This window comes from Suncus etruscus, chromosome 4 (genome assembly GCF_024139225.1).
Source record: "Suncus etruscus isolate mSunEtr1 chromosome 4, mSunEtr1.pri.cur, whole genome shotgun sequence".
Taxonomy (NCBI): domain Eukaryota; kingdom Metazoa; phylum Chordata; class Mammalia; order Eulipotyphla; family Soricidae; genus Suncus; species Suncus etruscus.
The window spans coordinates 25,157,482-25,181,304 of NC_064851.1; the positions used below are offsets into that span (position 1 = coordinate 25,157,482).

The window sequence follows — 23,823 nt, forward strand, 5'->3', positions numbered from 1 at the left end:
GCCTCCATTCATTTATTTTAGTTTTTCAAAAAATGGCAAGTTCTCAATGGCAAGTCATATACAGCTATTAGTAAGATTTAGATCCTTGTTTAAAGAGACTCACAGTCAAATATATCTCACATTATGGACACAAAGTATGCTAACAAAAAATTCTTGGCATAAACTGGGGAATGGAAACAAAAACTTTCAAGAGAAAGAGATGCTTCTGTGAGATGGATAATTCTTGACATTTTATAAATAAATATATTCATCGAAATATTTCATCAATTCTATTATTGATCAGTATGCTGTTTTTTAAAATAAATTTATAAATCCCAAATCTTAGCAGAACTGTAAGCTCTCCTCTGAAAAATTCAGAGTGAAGTGATTATTTTTGTTTTTACCTGGATTTGTATCTAGGACCTAAAAACTAAAGGCACATGTTTCATGTTGTTTAAAACAAGACATGTATATAAATTTATTTAAATATGTTTAAATGGATATATATTAATTTTATAGTATAATATTAGTTGTAGATGATTTGAAGTCATAAAACTGAATTTCTATTTTCGTGATAATCCCTTTAATCTCAGGCAAGTATCTGTTAGTATCCTCATTTAGAAGATGGAAAGAAAAAGTAGCATAGGATAGTCACAACTTATATGCAGAAAAATATGAAGATGATAGTGATTGGTTCTATCGAGATGGTACAGAATTCTTTTGGCATATGCTCTGCATGTTGTTCACTCTGGTGTAATTATAGCATCGCATCATTCCTATTGTATCACTAGATTTAACTCTGAAGGCTCTCAATTATCCCTGTACTGATCCAAAGAATCTGGCGCTGTAGCACCCTAGTACACCTGTATTCTGGGGTCTTTGCATTGAATCACAACTATAGTTGGCTAAGAATTTTCAGGAGGGTTTTCTGGGAAATGTGAGTACAGCTTTGAAGCCTCCAATACCCCACTAACAAGAAAAGAAAAGGAAGAAAGAAAAGAAAATAGTAGTGACCATGATTCATTTCATCCACTTTTTGATGTTATAAAAATCCAATACTATAGTTTAATACAAAATAGAATCTGTTGATGACAAAAAGAGTATATTCACTAAAAATTAACCCATGGGAATTTAAAAGAACAAGGCTGAAATCTTTGTTCTAAATTTTTTTAAATACTAGTCAAGTTAATTTACATGCAAAATCTTTTTTCACATAAGCTTTCCTGAATCAAATTTTTCTTACCTGAAAGTAATATAATCTACAAGGTTCCTTGATTTGGGAAAAGAATGTGAATCATAAAATATTGTAAATTTTAAAGCTCTGAAGAAATATATGTTACTGTTATCTATATTTTGGGTAATAACAAATTTTAGTAAACTTAGCCTCTACAAAATGTATTTTATCTTGGTCAAACACTTGATGATTTCTATTCTGCCTTACAATTTATTTGTAAGATAATTGATAAAATACTTTTTTTCACAGACTTGCTTTAGAAATTATTTATTCTATCCTTCCACAAAAATTCTCATAAATATTTTCTCCTGAAATTTTTCCAGGGCACTGAATTTCTCAGCCTTCAGTTTTTCCTTATATTTTGTAACACCAGTGTTGTAATGTGGTTTTTATTTGTTTTTATTCTAATTTCCATTTTCTTAAACATATATCTCCTCCAGAGGCAATATCAATGTTAGATATAATTATACAACTTCACAAGTACCTTTTTGAGTTGATATGCAATCTAGGGAACTACTGTTGAAATGTCCTTTATCACACTTACTCAAAGCTAACAATGGTATTTTGTTACTTATTTTTTATTTATTTTTTTTGTTTTGGAGCCACAGTCGGTGACACTCAGGGTTTACTCCTGGCTATGTGCTCAGAAATCGCTCCTGGCTGGGAGGACCATATGGGATGCCAGAGGATCTAACTGAGTCAGTTTTAGGTCAACCAATTGCAAAGAAAATGCCCTACCACTGTGCCACCATTCAGGCCTGTTATTTTTATTCTTTATTTTTATATTCCATTCTAAAATGTTGGGCTCTGTTTCTCAGACTGCAATTTCTAGCAAATTCTGCAGGTGAATTTTAAAATCCATAATGGCTTTTACATTATATTAAACAGACTTGCCTGCAGAGCAAAGTGTTTTGTGTAGACAGCTCTGAACTCATCATGTAAAACCTGAACTTCATGGATTTTAATGGAAGTTATTACAGTAGAAACTTGCTAATTCATGTTAGTGATAGAGAGTTTGATATTAAATAACCAGATTACTCAGTAGTAATTGAAAAGAAGTAAGGGAAAGAGAGTCTATATTACCCTCTTTTTCCAGTCTGCCTGTATTTTCACAATGGGATACTTAAGTCATAGCCTCCTTACAGAAAGCAATGAACAAGCAAAAATACTTTTGAATCCTAATTAGTAAGCACCTTCTAATTAACCCAGGAAATATATATGAAAGAAAATATGTAAACCAAAAAATACATGGGAGAAATAATAATATTTGATTGCATTTCAAATGGTATTTTCTTTGGCCTAAAATAAATAAAAGTAATATATAAATGAAAATCAAGTTTCTATTATGAGTATTGCTATTTATTTATATTTACCATTCCTATCTTCTAAGCTATCTTCTCAGTCTTGGTTCCTTCTGACACTTAATAGCTCTCGCAACTTGAGTCTGGTTTCTCATCAGTCTGCTGCCAAGTCAGCAGCCAGAGAAAATCTTGTTAAAATGTAAATCAGGTGTCACTTGATCAAGACCTCCAAAGACTTCCAGCTGATTCAAAATACAAGTCAAAGGATCTGTGAATCTGATGTGATGGTGTAGAAGGCCTGGCTTGATTACTTGACATTCACCATTCAACTATTTGATATTCTACCTTTCCTTCCCTACCCTCCAGTAGCACTGGTCCTTCTATGGTCTTTAGAATACCAAGTTTGTGTTTTTTTCCCAGAGTTTTAAACTTTTTATTCTCTCTGCTTACTAAAATTTTATAAGTTGCAAAATTTTTTCATAGTGATTTTTACTTCTGAATTCTTCTCTAAAGAGACACTGTTTTCTTCTTCTTTCTGAGCTTAGGTTTGTTCATTCCACTTGTTATCATCTAGATCACAATTAACAAACATTTATGGTAAATATATATATATATATCTTGACATTTACTGTAACTATTTTTACATGAAAATCATGGCAAAAACAGACACAGAAGTTGAATGATGAAAATGCAAGACTATGGTACAATGAATAGTGTATATAAAAGCAGAGAGTGTACATATCTGGTTCACAGGTAGGCAGGGAGCTTCTACAATGAAAGCTGGGTGGTAATAAAAGCAAAATATGACTTAAAGTAATAAGTTGCATTGTAATTAGCCCAAAAGCAGCACAAAAGCTTAAAGGTGAAACAACTTCAGATATACAGGATCTAAGGAGCAATAAAATTCTAAATGGCATCAGCACCGCTAAGAGAAGGATCAACTTTTTCATAAGAGAAGATGATTCAACAGGAGCAAAAATTATAACAAGAACATGAAAGACGTGATAATAATGTTGTTAAGATACTTGTCTATCATGTGCTTAAATTGGGTTTAATTTTCAACAATACATGGTCCCCAAATCTCTGTACCACTGGGTATAACTAGCCAAAATAATCAGTGGGGCCCTTAATTCCCTTGGCACTTATTCGAGGCCCAAATTAAAAGAAATAAAAGGTTGCCAATGTTAAAGTACTTTATCCCCCTGGACAACAAGGTTCTTTTTTTTTATTAGAATTACTTTAAGCACCATGATTAAGAAATCATTCATAATTGAGTTTCAGAATATACATTGCCGTTCACCAGTGCAAATATTCTGCTACACATGTCCCTATATTCCTCCCACCGACTCATCCCCTCTTGTCTCTGAGGCAAGCATTTTGCATCTTTCTCTTTCTCACTTTTTTGCTCTCTCGCTTGCTTGCTCTCTTTCCTTTTTGACACTGTGGTTTGCACTATTGTCAATGAAGGGGTACCATTCATGTTACTTATCCCCTGTCAGCACCCTGTTCTTGTCCAGAGTGATCAGTTTCAAACATCAATTTCATAGTGCACACTTTTTTTTTATTATAACTGCGCTCACCATTGTTTATAGCAAGCTTCCAAGCCCTCATCTATTGTCTCTGGGGATTACTACCAAATTTATTTTATTTTTTTTCATATCCCATATGGGAGTGAGATTATTCTATGACTATCTTTCTCTTTATGACTCATTTCACTTGGTGTAATAATCTCCATATCCATCCATGTGTAAGAAAATTTTATTATTTCATTTTTCCTAATGGCTGTTTAATATTCCTTTATATGGATAGTTCACTGTTTTTTCTTTTTAAGCCATTCACTTGTTCTCAAGCACTTAGGTTGTTTCCAGATTCTGGTTCTTGCAAATAATGCTGCAATGAACATAGAAATGTAGGGTGCTTCTTTGCTTGTTGTTTATTGGTTCCTAGCAAGCAATTGTTTCTTATTTACACACAAAGTCCTAACATGATGAAAATTTTTGAAAACTTTCTGAAGCAACTTTGCAAAGATTGACTAAGCCCACCCCATTTTGGAATTGCTTTCCAATTTAGGATGTTTCATTCCTTTCTCTTACTGTATGATTACTTTTCTTCTTTTTTCTCTATCACTTTGCATTTCTCAATTTATATATAAAACCATTTTACTTCTAAATTCTTTTTCTGTCAGAGTAGATAGATCCTGGAGAAATGGGAAGATATCAAAACATATCTTTTCTTATTGTAAATAGAATACCCTCACTCACACTGATGTTGAGAGACATAATTCTCTTAAAACTCAGTTGGTAAGAATAGTTCTCATGTCTGGATCAAGTGGACCTCATGTACTGTCCAATGACTGAGTTGTAAGGTTGACAGTACAATAGCATCCACTCTGTGCAGGTGTTCCACACGGGTGCTTTTGGCAAATTTTTATTATTACTTATATCCCAAGATACTTGCTCAGGGAGATCAAGCAGGGCCTGTCCTAAGAGCACAAGTATGCTCTGTGAAAGCTACTGTCTGCTTTTACTCCAGTTATCCAAGGGAATCACTTTGATTGGACATATATTACTTATTGCTTATTTCATTACCCATCTGCTAATTACCACAGTTTAGATGTAAACTCCATGAAGGCAAGGGTTTAGAGCACATAAATCCTATCTCAATTTAACTTAAAGTGAAAGGGACACTCAAAGTAATAGTTCAATAAAGATGTTATATTTATCCATCTAAATGTCAATATAGTCACCATCTTTCTCAAAGGGGACAGTGGACAAAAGGATATACATTTTCCACAATCTTGCTTCTATTTTTCTTGGAAAATAACCTGTGGACCATCTGCCACACTTACAGTGATTAATAAAGGAGGACATTCTGCCAACAGTCCATTTCCAGATCCCTACTGCTTTGCAAAATTCATGCAATATGCCAGAACATTCCACTCATATTTCTGCCAAGCCAAGACATATGCAACACTGTTATATTCATGGGCATATTAAGAATCTCACAGCATTATGGAATATGTTTTCACTTGGGGCTGAAGAGAAGTGATAGAAATTTCTTGTACTCATAAACTACTTAGAAATTAGGAGTTTGTGAAGGACAATAGAATCTTGCTTTCTTTACATTTGGGACTTACTTCTAAGGACATGACAATAAATTCTAGCAAAGTTAAGAGAAATTACTATACAGCACACCTATTATTTTAACAACTGTTTCTAAGGTATTTTTGCTAGCACATTATTCACAATCTCTCCAAAGAAGAGATTGTGAAACATATAAACATGCAAGCATGATGGCAGGTGATAGAATTATGCTTCAAAAAATCATGATTCAAATGGAGATAGGCAAGTAATCAGTTGCCTACCTGGCAAGGTAACCAGCCAGGTATGAGGAAAACCCTTAGAAGTGAGAGTTTAGAAGTAAAAAAAAAAAAACAAAAAAAAAACAAAAAAAAACAGTTATTTATTGAAAAGAAATTTCTTTTGCTAGTCTCTAGCTAGAGATTGAGAATACCAGAAAAACCTCAAGGATATTTCCTTTTTACATTTGATCCTCAGGATATAAGACTTTATACTACTATGAAACATGTAGGTCCAATTTGAGAAGGTGAAATCTCCTTAAAAGGGGACAATATATTAAGCAGGAACAAAGGCCATGATAATGCTGTGAAAAGACCACTCAAGCATCAAAATATTTTTCCTTAGCTATGTACTGGCAAGGAACTCTTAAATGCTTAGAAAGCCCCTCAGGACTGGGCAACCATATAAAATTCTTCAAAACTACTTACACAAATGTAGGCATGTTGTATGCCATTTCTAATTGCCACCTATATCTCTTTTCCATGTAACTTCTTCCATTTACTTTATAGAGGACTCCAGACCTACAGCCAACCTTAAAGATGTAATTAATCCCATTTCTTTATGGGACTCCCCACTCTCTCTAGAGAAATCACATCCTCCTTGGGATTTTTATTTCTCTTCTCTTCTATTAATGTTTCTTCAATGAAACATTTTATGTGCATATATTTCTTCCTCTAAATTCTTTTCTTCAAGAATACACAACAAGCCAGGGTTTGGAAACAGGCCAGGAAACCAGATTTAAGATTTTAATGTCCATACCATGCAGAAGCTCAAATTTCTCAAAACTTACCCAGTCCTATCATGGTGGGTCAAGAAAACGGACAGTAGTAGCACACTTTACTCTGGCCATATCTTTTCACTATGGCTCCCTGGTGCTCCCCACAGATAACAAAATATACTGTGGAGTTATATTATAGTGACTTGCTAAACGAAGTGCTCAATTGTTATCATTTTATAAATTATTTTGTTGGAATTCAAAATGACACAAAATATAAAAAGAGAGATAATAAGACTTGTTTGACTATCTGTAAAGCAATAATTTTAATTTGGGGGGGTTTGGGTCACACCTGGCACCGCTCAGGGGTTACTTCTGGCTTTATGCTCAGAAATCGTTCCTGGCAGGCTTGGCGGACCATATGGGATGATGGGATTCGAACCACCGTCCTTCTGCATGCAAGGCAAATGTCCCACCTCCATGCTATCTCTCCGACCCTAATGATCTTAATTTTCAAGAACAGATACCTATCAAGAGCAAAACATGAAAAGCTTCAATCATATATTTATAAATTTACAGAAGGAAAACATTAAATCTGAGTCTTAGGAGTTAAATTTATACATGCTTTTTATATAGATGAAGAAACTAAGTTGCTGTAATTGTAAGTAATTAAGTCAATTATAAAACATTTCTGTGGGTAAGAAAAGAGAACATATGAATGAAACAAAGTCAGAGATGTGTTTAATAGACTAATATACTTGTGCAATCAAATTAAATTAGTGCAGTTGGGTAATGATTGAAACCAAAAGTGAGAAGAAGCCATACTGCTCTAAAGTCACTGCCTTTGTTTTCTGTTTCTTATATTGGACCCCTCCTGGCATTACTCAGGAGTTATTTCCTGCTCTCTACCCAGGAATAACTCCAATTGATGCTCAGGGCCATGTGAAATACTAAGTATTGAACACAGTTTTCCATGTGCAAGCCAAACACCCTACCAGCTGTACTATTGTTTCTGACCCAAGTTACTCCTTAAACTACCATCTATTTTCATCTTATAAATGAAATAAAGGTAATTAATTATAAATGGTAGATTGTATAATGGTATTTGCATATTGAGAAATAACATAGCATGTATGTCAGATCTCAAGCTGTGGAGTCAACAGCCTGCCCTTGAATCAGAGCTTTGAAACCTCATAGTTGAGCTAAATAGGCCACTTCTTAATATTTTGGTAACTCAGTTTCTCCAATAAGGTGATATTGATACATAAGCCTCATGTACTCTTATTATAATCTGAGGAATAATGGAATGAGTTCAATGTTCTTATGTACTTATTTTTTCATAGGGGTCGTTTTGGTTCTCTTCATTGGAGATACTAGGAGACACTTAAATATGCATAATTCATGCAAATATCTGAGAATGGAAATAGATTTTGAGGCTCAAAATTTAGTTATATGCAAATCTTTTCCACATTTCTCTATAAGCAGCAAGAGTCAAAGTAATAGATTTATCTTTATCTCTATTCTTGATATAGCACAATTCAGTAAGGAATATAAAGGAATAACTTGGCTAGGAAAAATTGACTATTCTTTATAAAATAAGTAGAATTTTTGCAAGCATAGAGTAAGTATAAAATTAATTTTAGATTATTACATGGTAGACAATGAGTAAACTGCAGTTATTACGGCATTTTACAGTCACGTTAATTTAGGTTAGAATATATCATGGCTTATGTGTAACTTTTCACAATGTCTAAAACAATGGTTAGGTAGTCGGATTTAATAGTTAACTAAATAAAACTAATTTCATGCCATGCAAAAAGAACTCATATATTTATATAAAATATTCTCTGCTAAGATTTCCTTTGTAAAAATTAATTTATGTTTCACTAAGACATTGTCTCAGTTTTAATTTATATATACTAATGTTGCAAATTGAGGACATATTTTAAGAGATATAAAGTATCACTGAATGATTACTATATGCAGGCCTATGCTAATCATTAAAAACACTTTAATATTCAGATGGTCCCTACCGTATACTATATAAAAAAAAACTTGAACAAAATATTTTTTTTTATTTTTGGGTCACACCTGGCAGCGCTCAGGGATTACTCCTGGCTCTATACTCAGAAATCGCCCCTAGCAGGCATGGGGGACCATATGGAATGACTGGATTTGAACCACCGTTCTTCTGTATGCAAGGCAAATGCCTTACCTCCATGCTATCTCTCTGGCCCCGAACAAAACAGTTTTAAAAGTAAAGCTAGGAAGGTGAAAAAAGAGTATTAGATAAAGCTTTTCTGATTCTTTGTCTCATTTTAGTAATTCATATGCCACAAACATTGCTTAAATTCTCATGTATTCTCCTGCCTAATATGCCATTATCCACTGGTATAAAACAATAAATAGTATAAAACTTTTTTATTCTTTACTCATGTAGCTTTGTTTTTTTTGTATGCATTTTTCCTGATTACTTATATTATGTTTTAAAATTTGTGTTTAAAAATAACTTGAATATTCACCATTAGAAAAGCAGGGGATAGCAGAATAACCATTAACAATAGTCAAAAAGTAGTATAAATAGTACAGGAGTCAAGGTACATGCTTTGCAAAAAGTAGACCATAGATTTATCCTTTGCACCACATGGTAACTGAACATTATTAAGTACTACCTGAGTACTACATCCTTGTACCACAGGGACTAAAAGTAGCACTTCCTTCATCCCTAGCATTGAACCTAAAATCTGGCTAAGCTAATAATTGCTGTGAGGGACCCCGGGCCTTTTGAACACTGTGATTCCACCATGACAAATATATTTGAATTCACAAAAAATTTTACAGAAAATATTGTTTTACTTCTCTTTCTCAATTATAATTCTTACTCTTGGTATTAATTCTCCAAATCAGGTAGATATTCCTTAATCAAAATTAAAAGTGACACATTTCCCAGAAGCTCCCTCATGGAGCAAAAGCTTAACTAACTTGCATCTCCACCTTCTCCCAAGCAATAATAATATACTATAATCTGGAAGATTGTTCATTATTAAGCAAACCCTTAAAAATCATTTTTTTCATATTTACAATGTAGTAACAATTTTATATAAGTTTTTTTTTTTACCAGAGTCATTCCTGAAACATTGTAAGACAGTACCTTTTTATGATGCAAAGAACATTGTTTTGCAAATGGCCCAAAATCACATTCAGATACTGTCTCATGTTTCTCTAACAAGAAAGCTTGTTCATATGACATAAAGTAATTTTCTGCTCCTGGTCTCCATCTTGAAGTAGGTACAATGCACTGAGAGACTTTAACAATTGTCACAAGGCTACAGTGAAGAAAAAGCCATGGGAACCACAAGTTGCATAGAATCACCTCTTGACATTCCTAAGACAGAATGGTTTGCTATTATTGAGACTGTACATTTCTGCCCCTCAAAGGACAGACATGCCATTTTTTTTTGTCACTGATGCACTCAAATGGGAGGTTTGGTCATATCCCTAATTTTATCCCATTGCTGCCATGCCGTGACCTGTATAGTGAATAAGTGGCTTTGGTTGAGATTTAAGAATAATATGCATATATTATACAGGCTTTCAAGACAATTTAATCACACCTAAAATTATGTCATCAGAGAAAATCAAGAAAGTAAATTTCTCTGTGAGGGGAATCTTACTAACATAATTTTTTCCTGATACATTGACAAATGCTGTATTCTAGATTTAAAAGTGGCAGATGGCTTTTTTTATAACCTTAATTTATTGACACAAGTGCCCTCTAGTCTCCAAAGTACCTTCATCTGACAGAAATTAAACAAAATTTCAAAGAAAAGGGCAACACAGACAGGAGCTATTTCCAGTGCTGAAAGAGAACAGGAACCACAACAATAAAGAGAAAAATCCTTCCAACAAAGCACATAATAAATAAAACATCAAAAGCACAAACAGAAGAACTCAATTAAAGTTGGAAAGTTTTCAGTCTTCCCCTGAAGGACATAAATATTACTATGTTTTATTTATACAGTGCTCCAGGTGCACATGGCTTTATATACCAGGTTGAAAATCAGATGAGAATAAAACAAAAAACAGTGTCCAATAGGATTGCTTTAGGAACACACGAGGAAGGTATATACTATTTTCCATAAAGGAAAAGCAATATACTGAAAATAGTTCACTGGGCCCCTTTTTGATATTATTTCTAACAGTCTTTTTATTTAAGAGATGCTCAAGGTCAGATATAATCTGGTCAGATATAATAGTATAGACTCGTAGATTGAAGGATGAAAACTAAAAATCCGTACCCAAAAATAAAATGGCCAATTCATTACCATCCTAACAATGCTTCCTCAAACTCCATCTTCATCTTCTTTATTACAGCATTGGTTTCCCAATAGATCAGGCATGAAGTGTTTTTCTAGAAACATCTAGAAGCTCAGTTTAGATTTTCACATATATAAGGATCTACTTATTTGCATAACAATCTCTCTGGGGTTAAATATCTTAGGTGGTTTCTGTTTCCAGCACCAAACCAAGACATATATATTTTAAACTGTCTTGTTAATAAGAAAATTATCAGCTATTGTTCTCTTTTTTGTTGAAGATGTCATTTTTCAAAAGCCAACATTTAAAATATATCACTTTTTTCTTAACATAGGATCAAAATACCTTCACTGTCTATTATTGGAGCTTACATAAAATGAGGTTGCAAATAAAAGTCTTTCCCCTTACCTTAAGAAAAAGCAATGAACAGAGAAAAGAGACAAGTTAAAAGCTACTGGGAATTTGGTTAAAAACGTCTATTTGAATAATTAAAGTATATATAATTTGAATAGCTTTTTAATAAATATGATAATAGAGAAATAAGTCCTAAACAGACCATTAGTAATTATTATCAAATAATTTGGCTTTAGGAGGCAATGTTGAAATTGTTTTTGACATGATAGTCCACAATATGTCATAGTTATCCATTATAATGTCAGTAAGAGTAGACTTACTGAAAAATAATGAAGAACAGATATTTTCAAACCAATTAATTATTTTAATATGTTGATACTAAAATGATTAAAAGCCCATTGCTACTGAGAATTAAGTATACAGAACATAAAATGATACAAATACCTGGCTCTATCATGTTTTTACTTCATTAATTTATTTTTCTTTCTTTCTTTTTCTCTCTCTATTTATTATTTATTTATTTATTTATTTATTTTTAGTTTTTGGGTACACCCAGCAACACTCAAAGATTACTCCTGACTCTGTGCTCAAAAAACAAAAGCATTCCTTGGGCCTGGAGAGATAGCGGTGTTTGCCTTGCAAGCAGCCGATCCAGGACCTAAGTTGGTTGGTTCAAATGCTGGTGTCCCATATGGTCCCCCGTGCCTGCCAGGAGCTATTTCTGAGCAGACAGCCAGGAGTAACCCCTGGGTACCGCCGGGTGTGGCCCAAAAAAAAAATTCCTGGCAGAATGAAGGACCTTATGTGATTCTGGGGATCAAACCCAGGTCAGCAGCAGGCAAGGCAAATATACTTGCTATGATATTCTTTGGCCTCCCTTTATTTTTTTACTTTATTTGTTTGTTAATTAAAATTTATTTTATTGCTTCTGGGTCGCAATTTGGGGTCGGGGTCGCTGGTGCTGCTCGTGGGTTGAGAACCTATGCGGGACATGGGCCTGGAAGATGAGTGCAAGATGTTGATGGGCTCCAGAGACCCACAAGAGGAGGAAGAAGAGGAGGAATTGGTGGATCCCTTAACAAATTTGAGAGAGCAATGTGAGCAATTGGAGAAATGTGTAAAGGCTCGGGAACACTTAGAGCTATGTGATCAGCGTGTATCATCCAAGTCACATACAGAGGAGGATTGCACCGAGGAGCTCTTTGACTTCTTGCATGTATGATGTCATTGCGTCGCTCACCAACTCTTCAGCAGCTTGAAGTAAATATACAGAAGACTTATTTACACTAGTCTTCATCACTTGGGTATTAGGATATTTCCTTATGGTTTTGAACATGCTATTTGTTTCTTACTTGAATAAGTATATGTGAACCTCATGGATTTGGGGATAAGCAAGTAACTTCTGTGATTAGCAGTGATTCCAACATAATAACTTCCAGTAATGAGCAAAAAAATATTTTATTGAAAGCATTGGGATCTACAAAGTCTTTCATAGCTGAATTTCAGATATATCGTGAATCAGGGCCATTCGCACCACCAGCATAAACCTCCTTTCACCATATTCCCCGAGTGCATTCTATACCATCACCCTTTGACCCCTGACCTGCCAGTATAACAGGCTTATTTAAGTTCAGATTGTTAGAAATTAGGTGCCTTGATTCTATTGTTGACTTTGACTTTGATATTTAGTTCGTCCTTTTGCTCTTTACTAATGCACTTGAGACCAATTGGCCCCTCTGCTCTTTTTTTTCTTTTCTTCTTAATTTATAGTAAATGCATAAATATGAGGTAAAACAAAGTATTTCATGTCCCAACATTTAGGATAAAGGCAGGAGACCTTTAAAGGATAAAAATGAAAAAATAAAAAATAAAAAGGGTAGCAGTTGTTTTGCAGAGGCACAGCAAAATTTGAGGGGGGGGGGGCGGAACAAAACATTTCCTAAAAGCAGGGACATCCTACCCATGAAGCTTCTGCCATAAGACCAAATACAGGCTCTGGACATACTAATTTGTTTAACTCCAAAGTTTTTCTTTATGGTCCCAATAAAAGTTCTCCTGTTAACACAGTCGTTTCTGTAATTAGAAATCTTGTTTTTTTGCACAGATCCTATGAAAAATTCAGGATGTCATGAGCATCTTCTGGCTTTATTTCATCATTAGGTGGCAATGTAGGTAAATATGCTCTGAAAGCAAATTGTTGCTGTTTCCAAGTTATCCGGATTTCATATAAACCCGCTCTAGAGCAAATCAGTGCCAGGGCAGCTTTAGGGCCTTCCCTGGTAGAAGTTCAATTCTGGTGCTTTTGCAGAAAATCGTACTGGTTTCAAAGATGGGATCCAATGTTCGGGGATGGCCAATGGCCAATCAACTGAAGCCTAAGACATCACTGTGACAAATATTCAGGATTTAAGGCCCCCCTGTAATATAAAATTTATGAGTTCCTATCTGTGTTAGAAAAGAACTTGTTTCTATATGTAAGATTTCCCCCATTTTATTGTGCCTATGCAAAAGGAATGGTGCCATATGATACTGCTAATGCATGTAAGGTAAAAATAACAAGCTAAACAATCCCTATAACATGTTTCTAACATGAACTGAGAATGCAAAAGAAACTTGTTTACCAGAATTTCGTGCTAAAGAAATCCAAAAAAGGGATGTTTTAGGCTGAAAGTTCAAAATTAAGGTGTCAGCAAGGGGATTTCTTCTGAGAATTCTGTTTATGGGTGATAGTCTTCCCACTGTAACTTCACCCTGTCCTCTTTCTTTGCATCTTAGTCTTCATAAAATAAAAGTAAAAAAAAAAAGGAATAAATAAATTATAAATAAAATAAAAATACAAAAAATACAAAAAAGATAAAAAAGGGATGGAAAAAACTAAATCTACGTAAGACATAAGGATTGGTCCTTTCTTTTCTTTCTTTCCTTCCTTCCTTTCTTCCTTCCTTCCTTCTTTCTTTCTTTCCTTCCTTCCTTCCTTCCTTTCTTCCTTCCTCCCTCTTTCTTCTTTCTTCTTCTTTTCTTTCTTTCTTTCTTTCTTTCTTTCTTTCTTTCTTTCTTTCTTTCTTTCTTTCTTTCTTTCTTTCTTTCTTTCTTTCTTTCTTTCTTTCTTTCTTTTTCTTTCTTTCTTTCTTTCTTTCTTCCTTCCTTCCTTCCTTCCTTCCTTCCTTCCTTCCTTCCTTCCTTCCTTCCTTCCTTCCTTCCTTCCTTCCTTCCTTCCTTCCTTCCTTCCTCCCTCTTTCTTCTTTCTTTCTTTCTTTCTTTCTTTCTTTCTTTCTTTCTTTCTTTCTTTCTTTCTTTCTTTCTTTCTTTCTTTCTTTCTTTCTTTCTTTCTTTTCTTTCATTTTTTTTCTTGTATAAAAAAGTCTTTTTTTATTTTTCCAGAAATCTAAAAAAAAAATCCAGTAGACTAAGTACAATGTCCCTTCACCTTACAAAAGGAAATGTGCTTCTATACTTAAAATCGTATTATCTCAGATAGACATAACAGCTATGGTAATGTACATTATGTCATAAACATCTATAATTAAGGTAAATACTATAAAAATAAAATAGTCCCTTTCTTCTTTCTTTATTTCTTCTTCCTTTTCTTTCTTTCTTTCTTTCTTTCTTTCACTCTTTCTCTTCTACTTTTTGGGTTTTTTTCTTTCTTTTTCTTTCTTCCTCTTCTTTCTCTCTTCTTTTTCTGCCTCTTTTTATACTATATTATATTTCTATATTATTTATATGTTTCTTTTAATACTATATTTTCTTTTCTTCTTTTCTTTCTTTTTTTCTTTTATCTTTCATATGAAATGAATACCACAGATTGAACCTGGTCAGCCACATATAAGGCAAACACATACCAATTTTGTTATAGTTAATAAATAATAACAGAAAAATTATAGTTTATTTTAACATCTACTGGCTTTTAAAAATAAATTTGCAAAGGAGAACAATATATATAATAACTTAAGTAGCAGTGTCAGAAAGAAGACAAGTTACTCTGTGTAGAACTACTAATTTGGGAAATCTATTATACTTGCTAAATTTCATTATCATCACTGAAAAATAGGGTAATATCAATTCATTATTCTGATGATGAAATAAGAAAGTATAAATGGAAGTTACTTGTGAGACATACAAATTATACAAATAATAAGAATTATTATTATTGTATTTTTACAAAGAAAAATAATGAAAAGAGAGATTCATTATTCATATTCAGATATGAATTTTAATTTACTAGAATAGATAGAATCAATCTATGTTATTTGACTATTATGTTATATTAAAAACAATTTCTTAAGACATGCCCGTTAGAGTTGGGTTATGCTTAAATTGCACAAAGCAAATACTGTTTCATTCCAAGTTCCAAGTTCCAGCCAGGAATGAATCTGTATCAGAAAACCACAAGTAAGCTCATTAAGACAATGGTGTGTACCCCAAACACCTTGTCAAAATAAATAAAATAGAAATAAAACAGACATATAAACAAATTAAATATGAAAAATTTAGTCTTTAATTTTGAAAAAGTAATAATAAGTACTGGAAAGTTATTTAAAATGCATATTTGAAATTTTGTTGTAAAGATTAAGGGGTAAAATTGTCCTTTAATATTCAAGTGAATGGATATTTCTTCTAAGGTTGTCAGATTATGAAATAGTTAATATAACAAATAACTAAGAATAGTCTAGAGGTGAATAGAGAACTGTGATATATGTTGAAAAAAACACAATTTTATTACTGTTGGACTTTTATATAGTCATCCATTTATGACATGTATATCCCTTCAGGTCACCAAATAATAGCAAAATTGATGAACAGGATAGCAATACTTATGAATTTTTCACAATATGTTTCTATAGTATGATTTGTATTCTTATTTTATATGTAAATATAAAGTATATATTATTATAATAATATACTCTCTACACTACAATTCTTAGTATCTTCCTTTTCTTCTACATGTATTTTCTTTTTCCTTTCCAACCCTGCTTAAATACACACATGCACATTACTACTCCTTAGTATTTAATTTTAGTAAAGTTATCAGTTTCCCTCAAGGCATAATTTACCTCCAGAATATAATTTGTAATCTGTTGGGTACTGAAAGTGCTCTCCATATACTATTTTCTTAGATAAGAGAAAAAATCTTAGATGAAATTACATATGTAAATTCACACAAGTCCTCAAACCTTCAATATATACAGGAAAACTGATAGCTACAAAAACAATAAGCCATAAATTAAGTTTATTCTATAATTATCAAAGTAAATAAGTATTATATCTAGGGAAATAATACTGGATATTGGTTCCATGTTTTACATAACATTACTCTAAAATATCAAAAATCGACAATTATGAAAATTCTGCAATTATGAAATACAATGCATAAAAGGATTACAATTATTCTCACAGGTATTTAAAGTGAAGAATATTGGTTGCTAGACTGACTCATATTTATATTTGTAAGGCTTGTTATTTTCAGATATTACAATATTATATTAAATTTATCCACAAAGTAGATGTTAAAATGTTTAGAAAATATTTGTGTAGATAAGTCTTCTAAATTGATTAAAAATGTAGAGTATTTTTTGCACTTTTATCAAAAATTAGGTGACAGTGTATCTGGGGAACATTTTCTGAGTACTCAAGTCTGTTCCACTGATCTGAGGGTCTGTCTTTATTCCAATACCATGCTGTTTTAATAACTATTGCTTTGTAATACGAGTACACTAAAGAGTCACAGATCTTCTCTTTGACCAAAGACTTGAGACATAGTTCTTCGGGTCAGTGAAAGGCGATGGGCCATGCAGTGAATAACAGGTCTCAGCATGCATCTCCTCTCAGGCAATTCTAATTGAGCCCAGACAAGCTTCTTCAGATGAGAAATGAGATTCCTTTGCTCCTTAATCATCAATATATTCCAAAGGTTCTGGGGGTTCCAGCTCATGTTCCTCCTCTTCAATTTTTGGACCATGGGCTGCCACAGGTTCCACCAGCTCTTCAATGTCTTCACTTGCGTCCTTCAGAATGATGATACTGCCAATGGACAGTGGTTTAAAGGTTTTTTTTGTTTGTTTGTTTGTTTGTTTGTTTTTATATCCCAAGAGTCCTTCCTCCCCACCCCACACCGACCTGTACTCTAGACAGGCTTTCTACTTCCCTCATTCAGTCACATTTTGTTATGATAGTTCTCGGTGTAATTATTTCTGTGACTGCACTAACCGATCCCTGTGGTGAGCTTCATGTCAGGAGCTGGACCCTCCAGTCCTCCTCTATTTTGTCTCTGAGAATCACTACAAATGTTTTTCATTTTTCTCAAAACCCATAGATGAGGGAGACCATTCTGTGTTTATCTCTCTTCCTCTGACTTATTTCACTTAGCATAATAGATTCCATATACATCCATGTATAAGAAAATTTCATGACTTCATCTCTTCTATTGGCTGCATAATATTCCATTGTGTATATGTACCACAGTTTCTTTAACCATTCAACTATTGAGGGGCATCTAAGCTGTTTCCAGAGTCTGACTATTGTAAATAACGCTGCTATGAATATAGGTGTGAGAAAGGGATTTTTTTTTTTTTTTTGGTTTTTGGGCCACACCCGTTTGACGCTCAGGGTTTACTCCTGGCTATGTGCTCAGAAATCGCCCCTGGCTTGGGGGGACCATATGGGACGCCGGGGGATCGAACCGCGGTCCGTTCCGTTCCTTGGCTAGCGCTTGTAAGGCAGACACCTTACCTCTAGCGCCACCTTCCCGGCCCTGAGAAAGGGATTTTTGTATTGTATTTTTGTGTTCCTAGGATATATCCCTAGGAGTGGTATAGCTGGATCGTATGGGAGCTCAACTTCCAGCTTTTGGAGAAATCTCCATATCGCTTTTTACAAAGGTTGGACCAGACGGCATTCCCACCAGCAGTGGATAAGAGTTTCTTTCTTTCCACATCCCCGCCAGCACTGCTTGTTCTCATTTTTCCTAATGTGTGCCAATCTCTGGGGTGTGAGGTGGTACCTCATAGATGTATAGATTTGCATCTCCCTGATGATTAGTGATGTGGAACATTTTTTCATGTGCCTTTTAGCCATTTGTATTTCTTTTTTGTCAACGTGTCTGCTCATTTGTTCTTCCCATTTTTTGATGGGGTTAGATGTTTTTTTCTTGTAAAGTTCTGTCAGTGCCTTGCATATTTTGGATATTAACCCCTTATCTGATGTGTATTGGGTGAATAGTTTCTCCCACTCAGTGGGTGGCTCTTGTATTCTGGGCACTATTTCCTTTGAGGTGCAGAAGCTTCTCAACTTAATATAGTCCCATTTATTTATTTCTGCTTTCACTTGTTTGGAGAGTATGGTTTCCTCCTAAAAGGACCTACATGTTGTTCTATATACTTTATTGTTTCAGGCCTGATATCTATTGGATTTTACCTTTGTACATGATGTTAACTGGAGGCCTAAATTTGCTTTTTTTACAAGTGGCTAGCTAGTTGTGCCAACACCACTTATTGAAGAGGCCTTCCCTGTTCCATTTAGAATTTCTTGCACCTTTATCAAAAATAAAAAATAAAAAAACAAAAAACAAATGTAGAGTATGTTTAAAATAATAAAAATCCAATTTCTCTAAGAAATAACATTCTTGTTTTGTCTATTACTTAATATAGTTGGCATTAATATTTTATAAATATTTGATATCTATAATAATATTATTAAAATTTATCAATAGAAGTAATGGGGGAACAGGGATCAGTGGCCTCATATATAACAATGATATGGTGGTGTTATATAGCTATACATTCAAACAATGGACTCAATACACTGAAAACATGAGATACAAACTATGATTACTTAACTTATAGGAGGTAGGCTGGGAGGGAAGAGGCTAGTAGAGGGAAATTTACACTGGTGAATGGATTGGTGTTAAAACATTATATGCTCAAAACTCAACTATCAATAACTTCATAAGTTGTGATTCTTTAATACAAAATTAAAAATAAGAATGTTGAAGTATGTAATCATTCACATGTAACTCAACTCACACAGTTTCTGTGATCAGTCTCATGATGGCATAGATGACCTGAACAGAGTAAACAAGAATGTATTTCTTTGCAAAATTAGAGTTTATTATCATTGAAAAAATATAACAATGGCTCTTCTAAACTTGTTCGAATAATTTGATAAGTTTTTATAAACTGATCATTCTAAATTTATGAGTTTTGCAAATAAAAACAATTATTTAATTCATTTTAATACATACAAGTGTCATACTAAAAAACCTACTAAAGAAGACATTGGTAGCTAGAAGAGTGCACTGGTGAAAAATGGTGTACATTGTATGACTCAACCCCCAAAATGAACAATTTTGTAGCCAGGGTGCTTAAATAAAGCAATTAAAAAAAGAGATTGCAAATTAAGCTTTGATTTTGAACATAATAAAGTAATTCATGTATAACTATATTAATGTATATGTAATAAGTATTTTAAAACATACTCAAGTTCTCCTTTGCACTAACAGATTTTTGTTTGAAGAGATCACTAATTAAAGAAAACCCTAATATTTGGAAAGTTAAAACATATAAATTCTGATAAAATATAATTCATAATTAATTTGTACTATGATTAAATATTTGTGAATGTAAGGCAGTAAGCTAATATACTACCTCATAATTTTTAATTTCAAAATATAGTATTGTATTGTCTTAAAAAGATGAGGTAATAATTCTATTACACATTCTGTTACACTGTGTGAAATTGTTTTGTCCTAGAGCTAGGCTGAAAAAAAAATCACAGACCTATGATCGTGACTATTATCTTCCTCTGCAAGTGCCTTTTTATTCATTCAAATCTGTACTCTCAAATTTAGGTTCATGTCACACTCAAGAGATGATTTTTAATGAATATTCTAACCTGAAGGGGTGAATTTTCAAAACACTGGAGAGACAACATGCGACCAAAATGCAATAAACTAACAGATTTTGTATGTGCCTTGCCTAAGTATGGTTTGAAAATTCACCCTGCAGCCTAGAATATTTTGTTTGTAAGAATTTTAGCTTCCATATGAACACCTGGGGATAAGAGAGTTGTGAGAAGCAAGTCTAATAGAAGTTAAACTCTATTACAAGATCGCATGAAGTAGAGCTGTGCAAAAGTTCTGTCCTTTTACTCCATTGCTTGTAAATTTTATATATCTCCTATTTATCACTAATTTTTTTTCTTTTGGGGCCACACACTGTGACATCGAGAGGTCACTCCTGGCTAAGCACTCAGAAATCGCTTCTGTGTCCGGACTATATGGGATGCTTGGGATGGAACCAAGGTCTGTCCTAAGTCAGTTGTTTGCAAAGAAAACTCCCTACCACTGTGCTATCACTCCGGCCCCTATCACCTATATTGATATCACCTATAATGACCAGAGTGTAGAGTATATCTTGTCAAATGACACATAGCCTTACCAATATCAGTGATAAATTATGATAAAACATCAAGACACACTGCTAGGAGTGATCTCAGGAGCAAGTGACTAGTCATTTGGAAGATCATATCAGGATTTAGATACCTAGAATCTCAGTAGCTCTTCAGACTTAGAATTTATAGAACAATATTTCTGGTATATTCTCTGTATGAGTTTCAGTGTTTGTAGATATTTTTGTCTTTTAAAAAAAACTCCAATCAAACCATTTTAACTATCATGACAAAATTTAAAAGCAGAGTGACTAATTTATGACCATGCTATTTTCATGTGGAACCTTAGATATTGTGGTAGTTTAATGCCAAACAAAGGTAAAACATTAGTTTTCCTTCATCTAACAGTATGCTTTTCATGGTTTGATAATGCAAAGTAATTCAACAATAAGTTTACACTAAATAAATTAGCTAACAGATCAAGAAACCTTGAAATGATTTCCATAAGAAAAAAATGTCTTATGTTTCTTAAGTTCACTCAGTATTGCTACTTGTCTTTTCTTTCTTTTCATTTATCTTTTTGCTTATTATTTTTGTTTGCTTGGGGGGCTGTACAATGATGCTAAGGAGTTATTCCTGTCTGTGCTCTAAGAATTACCCTTGGCAATACTCATATGGGATTCTAGAGATCAAGCCCAGTTTTGCTGCATGAAAGGCTAGTGTCTTACCCACAGTATTTTCACTCCAGCCCTTATACTATTACATTTATTTATTTTAAAAGAAAGAGATTCTACCCTACAAATAAAGAATTCTTGTTTCTATTAGGTTTTACTTATGAATAGAACTCTTCTACTCAAGCTCAAATGATCTATTCCTAGTAAGAGAATTATCTAGTTTTCTTTTAAAGACTTATGTAAAAGTTAAGTCACAATATCTCCTTTAACTATATTTATAAAATTCAACTATCTTCAGAAACACTAACTCTGAATATTTCGGTTGTGCCATTTTAAAAACAGTTTTCTGGTTAATTCCATAAGATAGTTGAAATAAAAATAAATGATGGATATCATAGGAGATTTTAGATGGTCAAAAAAAATCCATAACAACATATATAACTATTAAAATGTGTGTGAATTAATCTTTTAATATTATATAATTGAATATCATTTGAAAACTGCTCTTATATGGGGGTCTCATGTAGCTATGCTTAAAGTTTTTGATTATGTGGTTTAACACTCCCCCCCAAAAAAAAATTTGGCCTTTAATCCTTAGATTCCCTAAGGCACTGTTTTATAAATTATTCTAACACTTCCAGATTATCTAGATTACTAGAGACAGAAGTTCAATTCACCAACAATTTTTGTGCTGAGGCCATCCATGGAAGGGACCTGTGAAATATGAACCTAAGAAAGTTTTATGAAAAAAAATTTTCCATCACTTTTTATTTAGTTGTAGACCTTCTAAAGTATTTCATTTGCCTATCAGCCCAACATAATATCAATGAGGGAAGCTCTTGACTATTTTCTTTGATCTCTTAGTGACTGAGATGAGCAAAGTTTGATTCTCTGTTTATGACAAACAATACAAGCCAAAATTAAAAGTTAGTATTTGAACCACTGAAAGTTAGAAAAATACTTATTCCTTTAATTAATTTTATCATCACTTAAGTAACATTAACAATGAGATTAACATTTATAGTTTTGCTGTGCTTTTTACTATACAACAAAACCCACAAATTGTCCCAGACCTTCCACTAATACCTTTATGATTATTCTAATTCAACTCTTCATTACCTATCAATCTTTCAAAGTGCTTGATGATCTGAGTTTTCCTGTCCAAGGCCAAATTTGTCAGTCATTGGAATATTATTAATTTCATTGTATTGCTCCTGTATATATCACAAATAAATAGAATCCAGTATTCATCTTCCTTGATCTTAATTATTTCACTTAATATATTACCCTTCAGGTCCATCAAAGTTAAAGCAAGCTGTATGATTTAATCTTGTAGAGTATCACATTGTGTGTATATATGTATGTATATTTATATGCATATGTATATATGAATGCATATTACTGCAACCTCTATTTTCTGCTTTCAGGGAATTTCTTAATATTGCAATGTAATTTAGCTCATTTAAAATTCAAAACATATTATTTTTTTCTAGAAAAATTTTTCAGTAATACCCAGTCACATTTTTAAAAGAGAAATTATATGAAATATATGAATGTGCCAACCTTTATGTAGAAACCAGATAACTAAATTGTAACAAACTAGAATTTAGAATTATAAAGGTATTATTAATAAAAACCTGTATTCACAATAATAGTGCAAAACATTCATTTTTTTCATAGTGGAATATCTTCCCTCTCCATTTTTACCTTGTATTTTATCCCCTTTAAAATTCTTCAAGAGGTTAGTTAAATCTGATCTACTCTAGACTTCACTACTTTCACGCTCAAGACAGATGACTTTTATTTTATTACTCACATACACTTCTTGCGTGTACAAATATCATCATAATATCATGCAGTATTGTTTGGACTGCAGCATTTCTAGCTCTCCTCTTATGTAAGCCCTAATCAGTGGAAAAATATAATTAGAGTATGATAGGTAATTTCAACAGAAAGTCAAGCTGTAAAGTGTACTGTTGTAATAGTTCTTATTCATCATTTATGTGGTTGAAACTGTGTATTTAGCTGTGGATGAATAGTTCACATCAAAACAAAATCTCATCTGTATGATGGAAATTCTGTTATGTTAGGCTTTGAACATGATCCAAAAACACTCAAGACAGTAGCAAAGTAAGGCAATTGAAAAAATCAGAGTAAGAAAGGCATTTTTTATGCTTATTTGGTTCAAAGGATGCTCTGATTTTGTTAATTGCCTCAAAGAGTGCTTCGATTTGCTATTTTCTGCAAACAGTATTCTAATCTAGTTTATCCTCAGAATTGCAGCTGTGTTCAAGTATCCTAATAGATTTGGTGCATGCTGAATTATTCTTCTGCAATTAATTCACTTGATGCTTCACGTGAAATGATTCATACCTATTTATTTAGAAATAAATCGAAAGCCATTCCACTATTAGTATGATCACTTTGACAGCTCTTAGATTATATTAATTTGTACATAAGTAGTATGTTTCATCTAAGGATCTCAAAGCACTATATAGAAGCACAT

The 23,823-nt window shown here is 33.1% G+C and overlaps 2 protein-coding genes across 2 annotated transcripts in view; one reads left to right on the forward strand and one right to left on the reverse strand.

Moving 5' to 3' along the window:
* The window catches only part of NEGR1 (neuronal growth regulator 1), a 919,240-nt gene that overhangs the window by 480,544 nt on the left and 414,873 nt on the right, over nt 1–23,823 (reverse strand). The window lies entirely within an intron of this gene.
* LOC126006652 (cytochrome b-c1 complex subunit 6, mitochondrial-like) lies at nt 12,207–12,666 on the forward strand. Its single transcript, XM_049772145.1, has one exon. It carries the CDS (start codon nt 12,242–12,244, stop codon nt 12,479–12,481), a length of 240 nt encoding a protein of 79 aa, XP_049628102.1. The 5' UTR covers nt 12,207–12,241; the 3' UTR covers nt 12,482–12,666.